This window comes from Saccopteryx leptura, chromosome 1 (genome assembly GCF_036850995.1).
Source record: "Saccopteryx leptura isolate mSacLep1 chromosome 1, mSacLep1_pri_phased_curated, whole genome shotgun sequence".
Lineage (NCBI taxonomy): Eukaryota > Metazoa > Chordata > Mammalia > Chiroptera > Emballonuridae > Saccopteryx > Saccopteryx leptura.
The window spans coordinates 35736617-35759999 of NC_089503.1; the positions used below are offsets into that span (position 1 = coordinate 35736617).

The window sequence follows — 23383 nt, forward strand, 5'->3', positions numbered from 1 at the left end:
ATTAAGTAATAGTTCAGATTTTTCTTCCTTTTGGTTCCTTGTCATAATCTTCTCTCACTATAGAAGAGGAGATCATGGAATTGGGTACTATGTCTGGAGTAAGATATTCTAGGTCACAGTGAACAATTTAAAAATGTTCTCTGTGTTGCATATTGTAGTGAGATCATACAAATAGTGCTAATGTAACAGGGTCAGGCAAGTCTTGCCAGGACTCAATGATAATGTCTTTGAAATACAGAATCTCAATGTTCAGATCATGCAGAGAGTAATGATGGTTATTATATTACTGTATTCACAACTTGGCTCCTCTTAACACACCTATATCTTAAAACTGTATCTGTTTCTGGCTTATGGTATAAATTGCTCTAATAGACAAATTCTGAAGTAGTGGATAAAATTGATGCTGAAAATAAATAAATAGCATCAAGTTAATGATTTTAAAACATCAATTTTTAATAATCATTGTTTAGGTAGGACAACTTTCCCAACAAAACAATAAATAAGAATGTGTATATATGTCGTATTTTTAATTGTCCAAACTTTGATGCAATCATCTCATCTGTTTCCACAGCTCTCTAGACATTTTCAGGATATCTTAGGTCATAAAAGCAACATCATGTAGACCTCATCTCCAACTCCTCAGTTTTCGTAGCCACAGTAGTAAGTTAACTTTTCTTGTGTTTCAACCTAGTCTTTATCTTTTAGCCTCATATTTTATTCTACTTTTGAACCGTAAGTCCGAGACTTTTCACTCTACCTTAGATTCTGGCTCCAGTCCTTGATTATATTATAGATTTTTTTTTTTCTGACAGAGACAAGAGATTGCTGTGAGCAAGCCTGCCTTAACCTGACCATCTTTCCTAAACAAAACAAAAACCAGATTTCCACTTAATCTTGATAATAGAGCTTGTTAACCATCGACATTCCTCAGGTTTGGCTTGACCCAGTTCCATAAGCAGGACCCAGAAAATGATTTTAAACCACATCATTACATTTCTATTCAGACTGCTGGCTGTAGTCTGTTTTGAAACTACAAGCTATTGTTCAAAACAAGATGTCACTTAAAAGAAATATGATGTAAACCATATAATATATATTTTGCCCTGGATTTTATGACCTGTTTCCTTCTAAGGTCAGTCTTGTTTTTGTCCTTCTCCTCACACTAAACCATTTTATCCACAGGCAAGTATAATTCAAATTATTTAATAAGGACTTGCTTGTCACAATGTTCTTTATTTATAGGTCATCAAATATTCCAAGCTCATTTGCATCTGAGAGCCTTTATACCTGTTTCCTCAGCTTGCAGATGCCTGTTTCCAAATAGGCATATAGGAAACTTCCAATTAAAATTCAGGTCTCAGTTTAAATAATACCTTCTTGGAAACACAGACCCTGGTAACCCTTTGAGGAACAATCTCTTTAAAATCTCTATCACAGCTCTTAAATTATGTCGTATGTAGCCCTTGTCACCACTGCAAATAATCTTATTGTTTATATGTTTATTGTTTATTTACTCCTATTACAATGTCATTTCTTTGACACCCACTATCTTTTCTGCAGCATCACCAGTCTCTAAATTAATACATACTTGTTACCTGAATTCATAAAGTCAACCTTTTGGAAGATGTAAGTGGGTATTATTTTACATGAAAAAATGATGAAATAAATTGCATTTGATCTTTGTATTTTTAATGTAAGTATTATTTCAGATGATAAAATACTAGTGCTTGTGCTTTATAATATGTAATGATTATAAAAATTATTGTGTATATAAATATGTGATCTTAAGAAGATGAAAAATATAAAAGGCAATCTTTTTGTGTCTGTAAGTACCTTTCTCAGAAAAATGCATTTTTTTTTCTAGAAACAGTTAGATATACCTTGCAAAGACAATTGTACTTTGAATTTCTCCTCCCCTGACAAATAAAATCAAAAGATATCATTCATGTTTATCTTATTGCACTTATATGACAGTGTCAAGTCATCAGAGAGAGTAGGGTGCAGTATCAGCTGCTGGCTTTGGAAAGCCATGAGGGGCTATGAATCCAAGGGCTTCCCCTTGAACTTTATTTCTGCCATGAAATCAGCTCCTCGAATCCTGACAGGTCATTTAACATTTTAGGCTCTCTGCTCTTGGTGATCTTTAGGTCTCTTATGTAAGATGAATAGCATGCTTATTAATTGATGAAGTTAGATCTTCATTTATCTAGACAATCAATGACTATTTACCATGCACCTGTTATGTGCCAGACACTGTGGCAAAGAATATTCTTGTTCTCCCACTAGTCTCAGGAATCTATGTACGTCACCTAGTATTGTGTCATCTGGAATATGGATGATATTATGTATGTTTTCCTGAAAATTTTTTTTGATGATTAGATGTAATAGAAACATTTTTTTTTAAATATGGAAGTTTGCGAGATACAACCATAAATTTGTTTTTACATTTCACTAGATGAGGTTAACTATAATTTGTAAGATATTGCCAAATACGTAATTGATTACTTAAAAAACCAATTTTGATTCTTAGCTTTTGAGGTTCTTATTGTTTATATGGGGATAGTAAATTGAGGCTTCTTTCATTAAATATATTATCAGAAGCAAGTTGGAGTGGGAAATGTTGTTTTCTTGATATTTATAAGGAATTAAAGGTTATTTGATGCCCAGATACAAGATTCTTAGAAGTTAAACACCTGAAGGGAGTAAAAAGCCTCACATAAAGATATAAAGATGATGAAGAGAGGGGAAGAACAATTTCACTAAACTGAGGTTTTTAATCATTTTGAAGTGAGCTAGCATTTCCACCTGACTTTATAACTGCAGTTTCTGAGCCTCAGCCATATCATACATGAAATTTAATGAAATTAACCTACAGTAATGGAAAAGGCTTTTACAGTTCACTGTAGCAAAAGAAATGATAAGTTGCTGAAGGGTAAAGAGAGAAATGCTCACAGAGAGGCAATCTCTTCCGTGATCTCATTCACGAATAATAATAATTACTATGCTCACTGAGTGTCTTCCAGGTGCCAAGAATTCTTCTCAGTATGTGACTTTTTTGAGGCATATAATTTTCTTATCACCCTTATGAAGTAAGTTTTATTATTATTTCACATTAGAGTGAAGCATTCAGGGTTGGAAGAATTCAAGCACAGTAATTTCAATGGAAAAATTATGATCTGAACATAGACTGGCATTGCAGACCTTAACTTAAACATATTGCCTCTCATTATGAATCCAGAATGTGGTGTGGTGTGGGCTATGCCCATAGGGATGGTGGCGGTGGGGGTGGGAAGAAATGGAGAGGAAGAAAGAAAGCCTAAGTTGAGTGAAAGGAAGGAAGAAAAAACTCTACACCTCAAGATCTGTAACTCAGGCTAAATTACAACTTTTTTATGAAGTATTATATGACCACAGCAGTCCACATAACCCACATGTACTTAAAATACACAGATTCAACCTGACCAGTTGGTTCAGCGGAGTGTCGTCCCTGCTGATGTCCTGGGTTCAATCCCCAGTCAGGGCACACATGAGAAGCAACCATTTGCATCTCTTCCACGCCCCACCTCCCCTTCTCTCTCACTTCTCCTCTCTCAGCCGGTGGCTCTATTAGTTCCATCATTGGCCCCAAACACTGAGGATAGCTTGGCTGGTCTAGCATTAGCCTCAGATCAGCCTCAGGCACTGAAGATAACTCATTTGACTCAAGCATCAGACCCAGACAGGAGTTGTAAGGTGGATCCTAGTTTGGGGTGCATGCTGGAGTCTGCCTAACTCCCTTTCTCTCACTTAAAAGAATTATCTATATGTATACAGATTAATAATTGGTGCTTTGATGACCTCATTGTTCTCTATACAGTTATTTCCTGATTGTTGATGCCCTCCCAAGATAGTGAGAGATGTGGAAGCCAAGATTACGTATCATAAGTGTTTTCTGTTTCCCATAGCACTTAGCACATGGTGGTCACGCAAAAAGCAATGTCAAACTTATTTAGCATTGATTGGCTAAATGGATTACCTGGAATCAATTCAGGGAAAAGACTTTAATGTAAGAAAAATCATTCTAAGAGTCAGAGTTGTTATAAACTCAGAGGAGGCTGTGCTACCGTAGGACCATGGAAATGAACATGCTTCTCAGACTTCAGGCACATTACAAGGATCATGGCAGGAATGCCCGAGAAAGACTTTTTTTAAAGAAGATTTTTGAGTTGAACTTTAGAACTATATATATTCCTCTGATTACATGATTTTACCAATACTATAAGAAGTCATTTCCCTTTCTACAAAATAATATTATATATCATGAGTTGAATATCGTCAGAAATTAGCATAAATTGGTATAAACTTGTTTTTCATAAATTAAAAAAAATATAAATCTGAAACCTTTGTAAAATGAATTATATTTGGCCTAGTCTACAAAATAGCAGGTAGACTTCCCTAAAACTAATAAATGTTATGTTAATTACTTGGATAAACTAATTTAAAATGGCAATCACAAAGAAGTGAAGGTGTTAAAATATCTAGTTATTCATAAAAAAGCCATATTTGTCCCAAAGATCTAAACCTAGGAGAAAAAAATTATTAGAATTCAACAAATGTCCTTATTAATTCCTGAACTACAACTCTTTTTAGATATTTGGTTTAAAAAGTTAGCTTAGCTTTGAAGAGGTTTTGGTTGTAGGTTAAGTGGAGAAGATGCCTATGTGAGACACAAGTCATTGGGAAGTAGAATTTTAGCTTTGCTCTTTTCAACTACTGCAGAAAGTAAGAAAGTACAGTAATACTACAAGAGCTTTAAAGTAAATCAGCCTTAAATGTTCCCTCTCCTCTACTCTATAGCAAAACATTCATGATTCAAATTGATGGTGAGGAGGCAACTTCCTGTCTTTACAAAACTGCTAAACAAATACAGTATATTATTACAAAATAAATCTATGAATACCATCACCTTACTTGTTTAATTTTCTAAATAAAATTGCTGCTAATCAGTGATCACAAAGGAAAGCTCTTGATTGCAAACAGAACACTTTTTACATTTTTAAAAACAACTCATCTTGAAAAATATAGGGGTATATAAGGAACTATATAAAAATATGATAAATATTAATTAAATACCAGTTTGAATGAAATGTTTAAGAAGCCTCATTTTTATTATGTGATATATATTTTATATACAATATAGTATAATTTAATTAAACAGATATAAAATATGTGCATATTCATATTTTTGATATACATATATACATGCATTACCTGTATCTAATGTTTATAAACAATGCATATATTATATAATACATACAATGTACACAGTATACATATATGTACATGTATGAATTAAAGACTATGTCTACACAATTATTAGAAGATGAAACAAGTAGAATTATTTGTAAGCATCCCTAGTACTATTTCACTTCATCTTTCCCCAAGACAATTGTGTCTATGAATTTGGTGTGTATCTTTCTATTTTTATTTGACATGTAGTCAAAGTAAAATATGTTTTTTTGTATTTGAACAATTGTTAAATCCCACATGTATAATTCTGATATTTTTCACTCAACAGTATATGCCCTAGATGCATCAACATTGATACAAAAGTCTTTATATTTATTTATTAATATTAATTTTTTTACTATTTAAAAAAAGTTCTTACTATTTTAAAAAAGCTCCAAATATGCTTTCCTTATTTCTCTTCTGTATATTAATCAGATTGCTTTCTCATCCCATATGTTGAAAAATTTTTTTATTAGATCTCAGAATTTGTATATAAATGACATATTTAAAAAATGTCAATTGTATATATTCTATCAGTAAATATTTACATTATTTCTATTCATTATTAATACAAATATTGCTGTATTTACTGTTTATACATGTTTCTAAAACATGGATAATTGTTTTGTTCACATTCCCATTTTTCTGAAATTAAGTATCATTTATTTTGCTAACAAATCTTATTGAAATATAGCAAACAATAAGAAAGTGCATAGGTCATGAGTGTACTTTTGCAAATTTATGAACATTTTTAAGAAATATTGTGTGTCTACTAATTTAAGATTGTAATACCATTCTCTCAGGCTGATTCATGTGAAACCCCCTTCTTTTTTTATTTATTTTTTATTTAGATAAATAAGTTTAACAGGGTGGTATTGGTCAATCAGAGTACATAGATTTAAAGAAAACATCTCCACAGCCTTTGGACAGTCGATTTATGTTGTATATCCATCACCCAAAGTCAAATCATCTTCTGTCACCCTTTATTTTGTTTCTCTTTAAGCCCCTCTCTCTCTACCTCTCCATTCCTCCTGGTAACCACTGCATCTCTGTCCATATACAGAAACCCCCTTCATATCACTAAAAGTTCTTCAAGTCTGCTTTAAATGAGACTAGTATTGATTACACAAGATGCAATTACTGTTTGCATAGTTTACATATTTTCCTTTATATTTTACTTACGGACTCTCATTTCTTTAGTTAAAGATGTCTTTTGTATAAATCATAGAGTTTTAGTTTAATGTAGCTTTTTAAATTTCAGCCTTAAATTTAGAATATTTTGATCATTTAAAAATATAATTACTGACATACTTAAGTTGATATATTACATTTTATTTTTATTTTTGTTCTATTTATCTTCTTTATATCTAACAATCTACAATTTGTCTATAATGTGGTTATCTTTGTTTTTAACCAGCTTGTGAATTATATTTTTGAATCTATGTTTGATGTCTTTCTAAGCTTTAGAAAACAGCCATTATCTCTATAAATATTGCTTTGCTTGTCACTCCTTCTAGGGCAACAATTAAAAATACTTTTAAAAATTTGAAATTGTCTTATACATTTCTTATTCTCTGTTTACTTTTCATTTGTTTTTTACATTCTATACATTGGTATAGGTATTTGATAATTTTTATTTTACTAGTCTTCAGTTTTATTATGTCTAATAACCTAATCTGCTATTAAACACATCAGTTAAACAAATATTTAATCACATTCATTATAATGCCCTAATTTGAAAATATCTACTTGGTTATATATAGAGTACATAGAGTGAAAATTTTTCTCCTTTATTTCTTTTGTTATATTTCTTTTATTTTTTCTCTCATACCCACACCAAAATCTGAATCAGCTCCAAGTTTGCTTCCCTTATTCCTCTTCTGTATATTAAAGAGATTGCATTCTCATCCCACATGTTGAGAAATTCTTTTATTAAATCTCAGAATTTGTATATAAATTAACTAAAAAATATTTAGATGATATCTAGACTATTTAGAGACAATTTATCTTTTCACTGTGAGAATCATGGCTGGTAACTCCAATCTAATCAATAATTGATCTCTGGTGCTCTCTTCGGCAGCACATATACTATAAAAAATAATTGATATCTGTCATGGGATCTGTTGAAAGTTTAGTAAAATGTGATTACATAAGAATTGGCTCTGTTGTTAAGACTCTTTGTGCTTTTGATTGAAAGCGATGTGGTTCTTCATATTCTCAAGTCTAAATAAAGTACTATGATTCACTTTGTAAGGTGCCAGGTGAGTACTGGAAATATCTGTGGGGGGAGGGAACACTTTGTAAAGTAAATGGTTATCTAACTGCTATCCTGCATGCCTGAAACAAATACAAAATAGTAATGAATATAAATTGTAATTGAAAAATAAAATTTATATTTAAAAAATAAAATACTATGATTCACTTTACAGCTTAAGGGTTTTCTGTATTAAGATGAGATAAATACATGTCCTATGTGTTAAAGGAAAGTACATTTGGCTGTTCAATGAATGGGTGCCTAGTGAACAAAGAAGTACATTATTTTAAAATCACTCTACCTTTCTGTGTCAAGTTAAATAAAAAAAATGAAGAAAAAAATATGTATTTTCCCAAACCTGTATTTTCCCTAACCTGTAAAGTTGATTTAAAAATGAGAAAAGAAAGTGAGAGGTATTAAGAAATGTTACTAATACCATAACTATTAAACAACAGAAATGTAGTTCTGAATTATATGACCAATCCCTCTCTATATAGTAGATTTGCTTTTATATATTCTAACTCTTTATTTTCCACGCATGACACATATGAATAGCATTGAAAGGCAAAAGTAGACATTGGATGGCACTTGTGGTTTATCCTGAGCAGGCACAATTGTAACACAATGGGAGATTGATACAACTGATATGAAATATATTAGTTAAAAAAAGGTGAAGAAAATCTTTCCTAAGTAGCGGTAATGAAACACGACTTTGTGAACTTTAAAAGTGTGATTTTTATAGTATGTGAAATATATTTCAATAAATCTGTTATAAAGATGAACTGTCACCCACCCTGGCATTATCTTTACACAAACTGACTTTGTAGTTAAGAGAGCTTCCTTCTACTTTTATGCTTCAAACTCCAGAATTCCGATTTAAGATTCCCAGAATGATATGTGTCAATGACTACTTCTATTTGCTTTACAACTCATTCATGAAAAGTTAATACATGTCATCTTTGTTGCTGCTTTAGAGCATGTTTATTTATGGTGTGAAAGAACAAATATAACAGGAAGATGAAAAATAAAGCCTGAACTCAAAGAGCCTGAAACTTGAGTCAATTTACTATAGCAAAACAGAGTTCCAAAGGGAATGCCAAGCACTCGTAAATTCTGTAACCATCTTACATGAAGAGCACCTGAAATCGCATTCGTAAATCAAGGAAATCAATGAACATACCTGAGCTTCATCTACAGAAACCAAAGTTCATGAATATAAACTTACCCGGTCAAGAGCTGCTTTCTCCAGTGCATTTCTAGCCACAGCCAATTTTTGTTCTAGATCAGTAAGCTGTTGGGCCTGTAAAAGGAAAGAAAGGCTAATATGTGGAGTAAATTTTATAATCCCCTCCACTTTCAGCACCTGCCATTTACTGCCATAGAATTTTTAAAAATTATCTTAGGAAATGTATTAAGAAGTCAGTTTAAAATTCTGTAGTACATGGTCATTTGATTAAGTTGCAGAAAATAACGTATTCCAGATGACTTTCCACTAAATATGCACTGGACCAAAATGTCCAGTTCCTAAAAATAACTTGTTATATAAATCCAACAGTATGTTTCTAGTGGCTAAGAACTGAATTATCAACCCCAAAAGTTTATATGCTGAAGTTCTAAGCCTCCCCCATGTGAATGTATTTGGAGATAGGGCCTTAGGGAGGTAATTAAAGTTAAATGAGGTCAGAGAGTGGGGCCCTAGTCTTATAGGATGGGTGTTTTTTATAAGAAATGGCAGAGATATCACTCTCCATGCTCACTCAGAATAAAGGCCATGTAGGAGTGTGAAGGCACCATGTGTATAAGTCAGAAAGAGCTCTCACTAGAAACCAAATCTGCCAGCACATTGATCTCAGACTTCTAGCCCCCCCCCCCACAACTATGAGGATGAGGAAATACATTTCTGTTGTTTAAGCCACCCATTTTGAAGTATTTTGCTATGGCAGCTTGAGCAGACTAATGTAATAGTATTTACTCTTTTTATTATTGAGTTTTAGTCCAAAGCACTTCTCCATCTAACCATATCTCTATACCTCTGCAAGTGCCATAACCATGCTATTGAAGAGAAGAGTGATGGCCTCAGCTTTAGAAGATATGCTATAAAGTCTTGCCTCCATCAATTTCTAGCTATACAGGATGGGGCAAAAGTAGGTTTACAATTGTGAGTACATGAAACTGAATTTATTTTTGAATTATTATTTATTAATTATTGTATTATTTTATATAAAACAGCTGTAAACCTATTTTTGTCTTACCCTCTATAACTACATGTTGATAAAATGATGTGCAGCAGGCTCACTAAAGGTGTACAGAAGAGCCTGCGTACCCTGCTGGCTCAGGACCTTTATACCCCTGGACTGTGCCTGTCTCCTACATTTAACCAATGAAAAGAATCCACAGCTGGAAGGAACAGAGGATATTTCTGATATTCTTACAAGGCAAGGGGGTGGAATCTGCCAGGGAGAAATCAGCAGTGGGAGGCTTATCATTTCTTCAGTGACCAGGACGTTACAAGTCTAGGTGCTCAAATGCTGTGGGCTTGTAGCAAGGCTGTAGCCAACTAGCAATGTGCCCATTGATCTGTTGCTCATCTTTTCTCTCCCTCACAGTCTGGGCACCAGATGAAACTTTGTTCCTGAATAAAGGTTTTTTTTGCTCTATGCTGACCACCTAGAAGGGAGGAGGTAGTTAGGATAGTTTCTTAATTCTGAAAACCTCTATCCATTTTTTGTATTCATGTCTAATTTTTGTCTCCAAAATTGATCTGTGTTATTCTCTACATCTTACTCTTGTAGAAAATAATTTCCAGTAGACACTTGTTTTCCTTAAACAGCTACTTAATCCAGGCACATAAAAGATATCATATATGCACTTGTAAATGTGTGTGTGTATATATTGTGTATATATATATATATATATATATATATATATATATATATAATGCTTAAAAATAAAATTATTCTGAATTTGAAAGAGAGAGAGACAGACAGAGAGCTGATGAAGAGAGTAAGCTTTCAACAGGAAGACAGCTACAAGTGGGCAATATCCCATAAACTCTCAGTCCTGACTTCCACAGCAGACCCTTCACCCCTTTGGAACAATGGGCTTCAGTCTCAGATTCTCAGCCCCATGCTCAGGCCACTCTGCCCACCCTGCATAACTGCTGCCCAGCCTATCTACATTCTCAACCACCAAACACTATGATTCACACTATGACAGTCTCCAGCTGCAGCAGGTCTTGCCTACCTAAACCACCTTCTGTCCATTGATAAGAGCCCCAATACAAAGAAAGAGAAAAATGACCCTTATGTCTCTCCCTAGTTATTGGGTTTAAGACAGGAGTAGGGACAATGGGGAGAGGTAGTGGATGGGCTTCAGTAGGGCAATGGTTGTGGGCACCTTTCTCCTTGGCGCTCAAGAGAAAGGGTAAGTGTGTCTATACCAGCTTCAGTGCCACTTGACATTTTTGGGCAATGGCTGCAAAGGACCTCATATAATCCAGAGGGGTCTGCATAGATACAGAACTTTCTCCCCTTATCCTTCTTCCACCTTGTATGGATTTCAGCACAAATCCTGTTATCCAGAGTAAGAGAGTCTTTTAAAGATTACTTCAGGATGTACAGTAATCCAGTAATCCAGTGAACTTGTATCAAGGCAGATAGAATGAATTCTAACAGAAACACTAAATATACCCTTGAAAGTTATATACCATCATCTCCTAATATTTCAAGTATTTACTTCTTCTAAGAAATCATTGAATGTGGTAAGATTATAGCCAAGAGATCTTAGAGGACAGAAGTTAAAAAAAAGAATAAAATAAAATGATTGTAGAAGTTGTATATTCAGAGCCATATTATTATACTGTGGTCCTAGTTCACAAAGGATTAGCTACTGGATTAATTCATATGCAGTAATTATAAAATTATATAACACAGGAAGTATTCTAGGCATGGTAAACCATCAGGAGACCTGTGAAACACAAGGGTCTTTATCAGAAAGTGAATTTTATTTACTTGAAGCCATGTGTATTTGTTTTCTCAATTTAACACCTGTGAAGTAAAGATAGGGTTACTTACAAGGAGCTAGTCATGTTTCTAGAGCAGCTTTCATTTACAATCAATCATTGAATAAGTATGTACTCAGTGATTATTTTTCCTGAGACTAGATACCATCATCTGTCTAATAGGTTGATATAATATATACACTAGCTAGAAATGATGTAAATCACATTGTGAGATTCTAACTGATAAGGGGTTCCTTGGTGTAGCCTGACAAGTTAGTGTCTTCTTTCAAATCAATGTACCACCAACAAACACATTTACTTCTCATAGGTGTACATTCTATCATTTGATCTCTATCATGTGTTCTTTTTTGGGAACTATAATGCTACAAGATTTTATAGATCACAAAACCCTTGGGCCTAGTTTAGATTCACCATCCAGTTTATCGCTTTTGAAGCTGATTCTGGCTGTTTTTCTCAAGAAAATGAGCTAGATTACAAAGTATAACATCTGTGTTGTATTTAATGCAAAAACTGTCTTTTCTTTTTTCCTTTTAGGCAACACCAGTATATATCCATGAAGCAAATAGACAGGACTAATGTTAAGCAGTTACATTTTATCTGAAATTTCAATGATTCATTTTCCAAAATTTTGGCAAGTGGTTATAACCTGCAAGGTTCAAATTCACCATTCATACATTAGGGTTGTGACTCAATGTTTCTGAAAACTTCCTGACACAATCTATTTTAATCTTTCCCTATCCCCTCCTCTCTAAGTAATAATATCTAGCCATCTTCTTTTTAATTTTTCTGGCAAAGTTCTCCAAGGTTTACAGAACATAGAAATATTTATTCCTCATTTCTGCTAAAAAGGATCTGAAAGAATTTTAACACTCAAAGTATTAAAATCTTTAACATAAATAAAACATATGAGGTCTATTTTAAAACATATGTCTTGTGAATGGGATGTGGCAGTAGATGACGGGTGGTGACAGCAGAAGGAGTCCACACAGTTCTATGTATTTGTGTTGAATGAGCTCTAAATTTGTTCCAAGACTTCTGGCAGCCAGGTATAAAAGAAATGTTGCTGGCTCCCACATTCTCATTATCAAAGATAGTAAACATACCGGAAGCACAGATGGTGCATGGTTGTTCCAAGCACAGGTTCTAATATAAAATTATAACAAACAGATTTTAAATTCAACTCTTAAAACAACTTTTTTAGGAGCCAAGAAAATACAGTCAAGATTATGGTTCATTTCAAACCAAGCGGAACACCTAAAATACACTAATGTGTGTTTGCATTTGTGTATATGTTTCTCCACCAAGACACAAAAAACAGTATGAGCAGGTCACAGGATTTACTTTTCTCCTCGGCCAGGGACAATAATTCTACTGTTTCTCACCTGTTCTAGAAGATTGATTGAAATATGGATGAGAGCTAAACAGCTTAGAGACTATGATATAAGAGACTAGACTCTTTTTTTTGTCACCATTGAGTCTTAATAATTAGGCTTGCCTTATGCATAATGAGTAAATGGCATTTAAAAAATTAAAAAATTGCCCTGGCCGGTTGGCTCAGCGGTAGAGCGTCGGCCTAGCGTGCGGAGGACCCGGGTTCGATTCCTGGCCAGGGCACACAGGAGAAGCGCCCATTTGCTTCTCCACCCCTCTGCCACGCTTTCCTCTCTGTCTCTCTCTTCCCCTCCCGCAGCCGAGGCTCCATTGGAGCAAAGATGGCCTGGGCGCTGGGGATGGCTCTGTGGCCTCTGCCTCAGGCGCTAGAGTGGCTCTGGTCACAACATGGCGACGCCCAGGATGGGCAGAGTGTCGCCCCCTGGTGGGCGTGCTGGGTGGATCCCGGTCGGGCGCATGTGGGAGTCTGTCTGACTGTCTCTCCCTGTTTCCAGCTTCAGAAAAATGGAAAAAAAAAAAAATTAAAAAATTTTCACTGTATTAGGTTATGTTCAGAAATACAAGGACCAGCACAGTCTGTTGGAATCTAACTAAAGTCTCAGTTATTTCACCTTTTGATAAAACAGAAGAAAAGAAGTGCCACAGGTTATCAGCATAATGATGTCTAGCAAGACTCTTTTCTGGCATGGCCTTCTGCTTGGAAAGACTTAGACTGGAAATTGTCTAATCAAGGGCCAGATTAGGAAACTATGTATGCAGACATTAAATAGGAAATTTAGAATAGACCCTTCCCTCCTAGCGTTCTGGCCACTGCAAACTTATCATGAACTTGCAAGATGTGCTAAAACATATACTGGGGACAGGTCCATGTAGAACCATAACCTAAGTAGTTTAGTGTATATGACAAACGGTATTACAGCAAGCTTTCAGGTGGTGTCAACAAACACAGGTCAGACATTTTTAGAGGTTTTCAACGATAGTATTACTACTTTATAATTAATAACATAGTTCTTACACCATGTTTTGGAACCAATAAGAACATGTAGCTGTGTTCCAGCAAATGAAGCAAAAATATAGACATGTTCCAGTGGAGTGTGAAAAGAAAACTTGAGAAACTCTATTTTAGTTTTAGATTTCAACATTGTAAAATAGATAAATAGGTGGTACTATAAAAATATTTATATATGTATATATTTGACTCTGGCCGGTTGGCTCAGCAGTAGAGCATCAGCCCGGCATGTGGAAGTCCCAAGTTCAATTCCCCAGTAGGGCACACAGAAGTAGTGCCCGTCTACTTCTCCACTGTTCCCCCTCTCCTCTCTCTGTCTCTCTCTTCCCCTCCTGCAGCCAAAGCTCCATTGGAGCAAAGTTGGCCCAGTGCTGAGGACTGCTCCATGACCTCTGCCTCAGGTACTAAAATGGCTCCAGCCGCAACAGAGTAATCCCCAGATGGGCAGAGCATTGCCCCCTGGTGGGCATGCCAGATGGATCCTGGTCTGGCACATGTGGGAGTCTGTCTGACTGCTCCCCCCACTTCTAACTTTGGAATAATACAAAAAAAAAATTAAAAAATTTTTTTTAAGTGAGAGAAGGGGAGATATTTAGATTCCTGCATGTGCCCTGATAGAGATCCACCTGGCAACCCCTCTCCCCCATCTGGGGCTGATACTTAAATCAACTGAGCTATTTTTATTGCCTGAGGCTGACCTGCTCACCAAACAAACTACTCTCTGTGCCTGGGGATGATGTCCCAACTAGTTGAGACACTGGCTGCAGGAGGGAAAGGGAGAGAAGTGGGAGAGAGAAGAGAGGAGAAGCAGATGTTTGCTTCTTCTGTGTGCCCTAACCAGGGATCAAATTTATGATGTCTATATGTAGTGCCAATGTTCTATCCACCTAGTTACCAGCCAGAGCCTTATAAAGTATTTTGTATTCTTCATCTTTATTCAAAAAATAAATGATGGTCATTCTAGTATTAAAACACATCAGAACTTATATATTTATATTTTCTAAAACTCATCATTGCTTTCTTTCCATTTTGTTTTCTTATATACTGAATGCAGTGGTAAACAGTAATATGATAATAATGATAATAAAAACCTGAACTTGAATATATACAACTTCACTTGGTACCTAGTATTTTTTCTATCCTTTTAAAATGGGGAGACTGAGGGCCTGACCTGTGGTGGTGCAGTGGTTAAAAGCATCGACCTGGAACACTGAGGTCACCGGTTCAAAACCCTACACTTGTCTGGTCAAGGCACATATGGGAGTTGATGCTTCCTGCTCCTTCTCCTTTCTCTCTCTCTCTCTCTCTCTCTCTCTCCTCTCTAAAATAAATTTAAAAAAATTAATACAGAGACTGAGACACAAACTTATTAAATATCTTACTCAAGGTGACAGCTGGGAAACAACAGACCTGGAATTCAAGTCTAGGCAGTTTAGATCCACAGCTGGTCCTTTGCTTCATTAAAGATATGAGTATATTAATTTATAATTAACAAATATGCATACATTGGATGACATGTGTTTAAAGGTAATTAATAAGCTTTATAATTAAAAATATTTTGAGATTACTTAGGAGATTAGAGCGTTGTGGGTTTTTTGAGATTACTCATACAATGAGGATAATAAACCCATAAAGATGGTCTCAAGTACTCAGTAGGGCATACTTGGTAGGTGGGGAAAGGATAATGAGAAGATTAAATATTTTATGTAAATTTGATGCCTCTCTTAGTAAATGTGAAGAACATATGCTCTGCTTAGCAGCATTAACCTAGCTGTAAATAAAACCCTAGAGATGTAACACAGACCACTGTACCACCACCACCATGTCTACAGTCCATTTTACTATAGGTGCAAAGAGGCAGTCAGTAACTCCCACCGGCTTCTCCTCACTCTCATAGAAGTCTAAAGTTGTAGCACCAAGATTATCTTTGGCTATCAGGTTCTTTGATGCAACACCTGCTCATTTCAACATTATTAACTTGGGAGTAATGCTGAAAGACTTGGAATTGAATGACTAATATATATATGTAGAAGAACCAAATTTAAATCTCAAATTACACAGGAATAACTTAGCATAACATCTGGTTATAACTGCTATTAAAGGTAAATTTTAATATATCAAAGTTAGAAAGTTCAATAAGCCTTTCTATTGGGAAATAAGAGCAGACATATAATTTTCCTCAAATTTAAATTTTTATAAGTATCATCGAGCCATCATGTGCATATGCATTTAGCACAAATAGCCATTTAGACAAAATCTATTATGGATAATTTCTTATAATATGCTTTATATTCATTCTCTTTCTCCTCTCAAAAACACCTAGACTTTGGGGAAAATTGCCTCATACCCTTTCTCAGCTGTAGTAGAGAACTCAACAATCACTTCCACAAATGGGGATGTAATTTCTTAAAATAATTACTCTTTCTCAACTCTCTCTTCAAATGACTGAGATTGGGTTTGAGCATCTAATTAACTTTAGGCCAGAAACAGGAAGATATTTACTGGTAACTCCTGGAATAAAAGCTATCTCTCTTCTTCATCTGAGTAAATAAAAAGTATATTTTTTCATTCTTGGTAGTATAGAACGAGGATGCTTAAGTCTAAGCACTCATAGAGATTATTTCTAGAATAAAAGAGTAAAATATGAGGTTAATACTGTCCTATAAAAAGAGAGCAAAGCATAGAAATTAGCAAATAAATGTATAACAGGATCTGGTGACTTGGAAAACTTCTTCACCAAATCATACCTGAGTCAAATAAACCTTGTAATTTCAGTCAATGAGTAAATAAAATTCATTTGTATTAATTAAATTTTTGTAAAATGTTTAAATTTTCTTTTATTTAAAAATAAAGATTCAAAATTTCTGCTTGTAGGCATGACACAGTAACTGACATGGGACAAGTTCTCCTCCCATAAGCAACCATGAGCTAATAGTGCCAGGCTGTGAGCCCTGAAATACAGGAGACTCCTCGGTGAGATCTATGACTATATCAGCCTTTTGCCGGAGGCCAATTTCTTGACTGAGGTGCAAAGGGCTGTGTCCCAAGCAGATCACTGCAGTTTCTCTGAACTGTGGAGGTAGAGACAAGAGCTTGGGCCAGATCAAATGTCTAGATTAAACTGAGCACGGCAGCAGAGAAGAAGGACATGAACAAGGGCAGGGCTTCCAAAAGTCAGTCTGGGGATTCTTACAAGGCCTTGGGAGACTTGGACCGCATATAAACAGGATAGTGTATTACAAAAGACTAATCACAAAGTAACTGCTTTATGGTCAAAAGCAGAATAAAACACTACAGGCTGAGCACTGCAGAAAGTTGTTGGTATTTTACAGACATTATAAACCTGGTAACACCACAGGCATCTTTAGATTAATATCCATGCACTAAAAGAGTGGTTGGAAAACTATAGCCTGAAGGCCAAATCTGTCAACTACTTTTTATTTTAACTACTTTTTTTTTTAAATAAAATTTTATTGGAACACAGCTACCTTTATTTTATGTATGTACATATGTATGTATGTATTGTCTAGTTGTTTTTGTGCAACCATGGTAGATTTGAGTAGTTGTCATAGAAACCATATAGTTTGCAAAAACTAAAATATTTATTATGTGACCGTTTACTAGTATAAAGTCTACCTTAGGCTAAATCTAAAACTAGGCAAGCTTTCAGAAGAGATGAGATGTTTTGACCCAAGTGCATTACATGATGTCTCCCTGGCCTTCCACATTGTTCATGGAATGAGGAATGTTCTTCTACACCTCAGAGTCTTCAAATGGACTTGTTCTTTCTGCTTAGAATCATGAAAAATATTTGCTATTCTGTTCCCCCTGGTCCATTCCTGTATGCCTTTTAAGTTTCAGTTGAAATGCTAATTTTCAGAGAGATTTGTTTCTGAAGTGCAAATAGAATTTTAGTGGTCTTATTATATTCTATTGAGATATAATGATATATATATATATATCATTACTTTCACTGGTTGTGATAGTCAAAGCAAAAAGTAATTGGTATGGTATGGGCATGAACCAATAAAGTCTGCTTCTTCCCTGAAAATCGGGGCAGGGTCCTGGGAGCAGTCAGGCAATTCCTCCTCAGCAGCACTGTGGCAGCTCCTAAGCAGATTTGCCACATTTCCAAAAATTCAGCTAGGAGACAGATAAGCCCAAATTAATTACAAAACTATGCACACTGAAAGCATAAGGAAGATCAGCTTGGTGTTGGCAGTCCATGTCTCTGGTCTCACTAGATGACATCAAACCAGGGGTGCTATATGACAGACTTGCATTCAAGTGATGGGTCTACTGCCCCAGTGAATTCAACTCTAACCTGAGAAAAATGGCTTGATAGCCTGTAGCTGTATCCAAAGGAGGGGCAAACTGTGATATGGAAAGTGCCATGCCTCACTGGCATTAGGAAGACAGAGAGGAAACTGCTCATAGAGCCTCCTGTGAGCTAGGGAGGTAGATGAGAAACAGTCTTCGAACAGCTTCTAACAAGACCACATATTCACCTATGCTCCATGGAGTATCACAGGGCGTTCCAGCAAGCCTTGAGTAATCACAGGTTAGCCTTGCCTATATGCTCTCTGTGGAGATGTGCAAGGTTATTACGGTGTTATGGCAGAGTCATTGTGCTGTGCTGAAAAGTTAACCATTAATTGCTGGATGACAGCTAAATGACAGGGAGAGATGAAGGGTTATAGGAAAAGGGCCAGGATGAAGAAGGAAATCATTATTTCCCTGTTAATATAGAAGTGCTTTAATATTTGAATAATTTGCCTGCCCATATCAATGCAGACTGATTAAACTCCGTCCCTACTGATTACAATTGTCATCTATCCATGTACCTGTTTGATTTTTAATGTCTCATTTCTTCATAGACAATAAGCTCACTCACAATATGGATTGCTTCCATTTTACTAACAATTGAATAGATAATTGTTAGAATAGTGCCAGGTAAGTAGTGGATGAATAATAAATATTGGATGAATAAATGAGGACATTTGATGCTGCCATTACATACTGTATTCTAAGAAAACAGGTTTTTTAGCTTTCTCCAGAGCACTTAATTGTTTTTCTTCTCATTTGTTTCTGAAGAGCCCTGTGTTTACTAGAACTCCCTATCTAGTTAAAAATTGAGGATTTTCAGTGTTCATTTTAACACTCCAAAGAAGGCTCGTGTATGAGTCTTTTCAGTCTGTCATGTAAATATCTTTTCTCTGGCAGTTAATTGACATGCCAGGCAGAGGCTGCCCTTCCTTCCAGCAGACACGAGAATGATGGTTTATTAATATTACTGACAAGAGCACTGAGGGATGGTGTGTACAATCCGGCACAAAATTTTGTAGATGTCAGAATTAAGTCAATGGTAAATATTTTGAATAGGTACTTTTTTTTCCCCCTCATGTGAATCTGCTTGAATGTCATGATCCCTTCTATTTGTGCAAATTGTCCTGCCATTTGAATGCTGGATGAAGCCAACTGTTCAATTTTATTGCTGCCAAAATACAGCAGCTGCTCTGGATGCTCTTCTTAAACATCCTTTAAAAATTTTTACTCCACTAAGTAAATTCTGTTGAAAACAGCAGGTATGAAAACATTTACATACCAACTTGTCAAATTTCCTACTCCTCTAAATGTGTTTTTTTCCCCATTAAACTCTTTTTAATGCATTTTTAGTAGAGATTTTAAATATATTTCCATCGCCTATTTCTTAAGGGACTTACTTTTTTCTTTTCACTTAAATTTAAAAGTAGAACCAAAAGGAAATAAAATTTGCAATGACAAAGGTAAGAAAAACTCGAAAATTCAAAGCCCTAGAAATAAGAGGTTCACTCGAAGATGGGGACTAAGCATTTTGCAACATGTCACTATCTCATTTTGTCATGCAATTGTATATAGCAGGAGCTATCTCTTTTTTAGCTCTTCTTGTTTTTTTTTTAACATACATTAAATAGTGCGTAGTGTATGCAAGTCATGTTCTAAACAATTTCCACATAAATTGAAAGGTCGAACAGCCAGACAAAGTCAGTGTTCTTTTCTGTAATTATCTAAATCAACAAACAGAAGTTTGTCGCAGAGAACTATATAGAAAGAAGTAGAATAAATACCTTCAAATTTGTGTCATGTTGATTCCAAAGCCTAGCTTTCTCTCTCTCAAATTCATCACTCTTAATTCTTGGTTCCAGGCTTACCTGCTTCAAGAATCTATTCTAAACTATTAATATTGAAAAATTTCTTATCTCCCACCTGGCATCACCAATCCTCTATTCCTCCCTACTTTTTTTTTCTTATAGCATTTAACTTTCTAGTATGTTACATAAATTGTTTTCTGTTCATTAAATATTGCCTATCACACCTGTTGCATGTAAGCTCTACTAAAGTAGGGACCTTTTATTCACTGAGAAATCATATAAACACCTGGAAAAGTAACTGGCAATATTAGTCTCTCAAAAAACTTATTGACTGAATGCATTACCTTTATATTATGAGTTTGAATGACTGTAAGGATTAGAAACACTTTTAAACATGATTATGGCATATAGTTCAGGCCCAACAAATGATAAAGATAATAATAATAATAATAATATTACAATTAAAGGTAGATGTTCTCATATTTTTAAATCATAATACTGCCAAATTTATTTAATATCCAGTCATCTTATTACCAGATCTAAATTTTTGCCAAACTCAATGAAGAAATTTTCCTTCTTTTTTTTTTTTTTTTGTATTTTTCTGAAGTGAGAAGCAGGGAGACAGAGAGACAGACTCCCGCACATGCCCAACCGGGATCCACCTGGCATGTTCACCAGGAGGAGGTACTCTGCCCACCTGGGGCATTGTTCCATTGAAACCAGAGCCGTTCTACCTCCTGAGGCGGAGGCATGGAGCCATCCTTAGTGTCCGGGCCAATCTGGCTCCTGTGGAGCCTTGGCTGAGGAGGGGGAAGAGAGAGACAGAGAGGAAGGAGGGGGGAAGGGTGGAGAAGCAAATGGGCACTTCTGTGTGCGCAGGCCAGGAATTGAACCCAGGACTTCCACATACAAGGCCAACACTCTACCACTGAGTTAGCTGGCCAGGGCCTCCTCTATGTCTTGATGAATCAATTTTGATGTGAAAAATGTCATCTTAAAAATCTAGAGCTACACAGAATCTTAAAAGAGTCCCACAGTGGGATCTCCTTCTTAATAAAATAGTACTAAAATGTTTAACTACATCAAAGGCTTGTTCTCAAGTGTAAATGAGGTAATAAATGCAAAAAAAAAAGTTGATACACAACTTTTAATTTTGTCTTTGGAATAATTATCATGAAGTTAAAGCTGCCATTTTGTTTTCAGCACACTTGATCTTTGTAGAACAATTTGTAGCTAGATTGCTTCTCTAAAAACAAACAAACTAAAACCTGCCTACGTAATTTTTGTTGGCTTTCTTCATACATGGTTGCTCTATCCTTAGATTAGAGAGATCATATGCCTTTAATTGTAACGTAGTTGTCAAAATGGTCACCTGGTTTAGAGTTGTCATTTTGCTTTATTTACGTAGCCTGCAAAATTCCTATGTCAATGATCATCATATAATTCTAAGGAACTTACAATTGGATAATTAATGAACAAATAAATCTCTTGTAATTACACATTTTTTTTGACCATATAACACATTATTTTCTGAGTAATTTGGTAGATTTAAGCATTGTAAGAAAGTATTATAAAGTTTGCTGTTCTTTCTTTCTTTCTTTCTTTCTTTTTTTTTTTTCGTGAGAGACAAGGATAGATAGGCAGTAAGAGAGAGAGATGAGAAGTATCAATTTATCATTGCACCACCTTAGTTGTTCACTGATTGCTTTGCTTTCTCATATGTGCCTTGACCAGAGGCTACAGCTAAGCCAGTGACTCCTTGCTCAAGCCAGTGACCCCACGCTCAAGCTGGCAACTTTGGTCTCAAGCCAGCAACTGTGGGCTTCAAGCCAGCGACCCTGGGGTTATTATATCTATGATCCTACGCTCAACACAGCAACCCTGCACTCAAGCTGGTGAGCCCTAACTCAAGCCAGATGAACCCATGCTCAAGACAGTGACTGGGATTTTGAACTTGGGTCCATAGCAATCCAGACCAATGCTTTCACTGTGCCACCGCCTGGTCAGGCTTCTATTCTTCTTTTTATGTCTCCTCTATTTTGGCATTCATTTACCCATTCATTCATCAATTCAAATACTAGTAAACTCATCCATTCCTCATTTATCCTCCCATTGACACGCCCTATATTCTATTATCCATGTATTCATTCATATACCTACTCAAACGTCCATCCATTCATCCATTTATTTATACATTTTCTTCTTCATCTATTCATTCATGATGCATGCACTAATTCACCTACTCAACTCAGTAACCTATTTCAGCTCAAGGTGGATATTTGAGATATAGAAAAGGGTCACATTAAGCTCATCTTAGATATGAAAGAAAGAGAAACTTGATTTTTTCCAGGTAGAGAATTCATAAAACTTTCAGATCATCTCCAAAGATTCTGATCATTTCTCACCTGTGTACCTCTACACACCTCAGTCATAAATCCTTAGATCAATGTCACTATTTGTGATAATTACCATTCTCCAATCCTAGTCATTTGAGGCAGAAGCTCAAGTGGCTTATCATGGGCTTTAGTGTTTTGAAATATCTGCAGATAAATTTTGACACAAATCCTGCAATAAGAATCACTGGCTCAGAAGAGCCACACAGTGTGGCTTGCAGTGAAGGTGCTGATTTCCTGGCATGTCTCAGGAGAACACGCATGGACTTACTTATGCTTAACAAATAACATAAACCTCATATATTTCAAAGAGATAGGTAACTTCAACATCAGTACCTTCAAAATGTTTCATAAATGTAGGTGTTTAAATTAAGCCATTGCAACTAGCTAAAGAGAAAAAAAAATTAGAACTGCCTTACCACTATGCTTGTCAACAGGAGAGAAACCAGATCTCTCTCTTTTTCTCTCTTTGTGTGTGTGTGTGTGTGTGTGTGTGTGTGTGTGTGTGTGTGTGTAGTTTCAAGAGAAAGTTTCCTTTTATTATTTAAAAAGCTTTGCTATTTTTCAACTGGTTCAGACTTTATGGTTGAAAATGTCATTTTAATAATACCTTCAGAAAAACCTCCAAGTTATACATAAGTATATGTATATATGGGTATCTAAACTAAATATATATCCGTAGACATACATAAAACTACTTTTTGAAATGTGAAATAAGCAAATTGACCAGGTGAGTTCTTTCTTTCATCACTGCCAGTTTATTCTTCAACTGAAATTGCTATGCAACTTTAGAATAGAATATTAAACATTGACTGATAAGCCAAATTCCTGCTCAATCTTTGATGTCTTCTTACTCTTCTTAATATTCAGTTCAAAGTTAAATTGTGTATGTATTTCCTTTCAAATATTGTTGTA

General features: G+C 35.3%; 1 protein-coding gene across 2 annotated transcripts in view; it reads right to left on the reverse strand.

The window, feature by feature from the left end:
* The window catches only part of LUZP2 (leucine zipper protein 2), a 470561-nt gene that overhangs the window by 45279 nt on the left and 401899 nt on the right, over window positions 1-23383 (reverse strand). For both annotated transcript variants that reach the window (XM_066364200.1, XM_066364208.1), the window contains exon 8: window positions 8748-8822. In XM_066364200.1, coding sequence (XP_066220297.1) covers window positions 8748-8822 — 75 coding nt within the window. The remainder of the gene's footprint in view (window positions 1-8747; window positions 8823-23383) is intronic.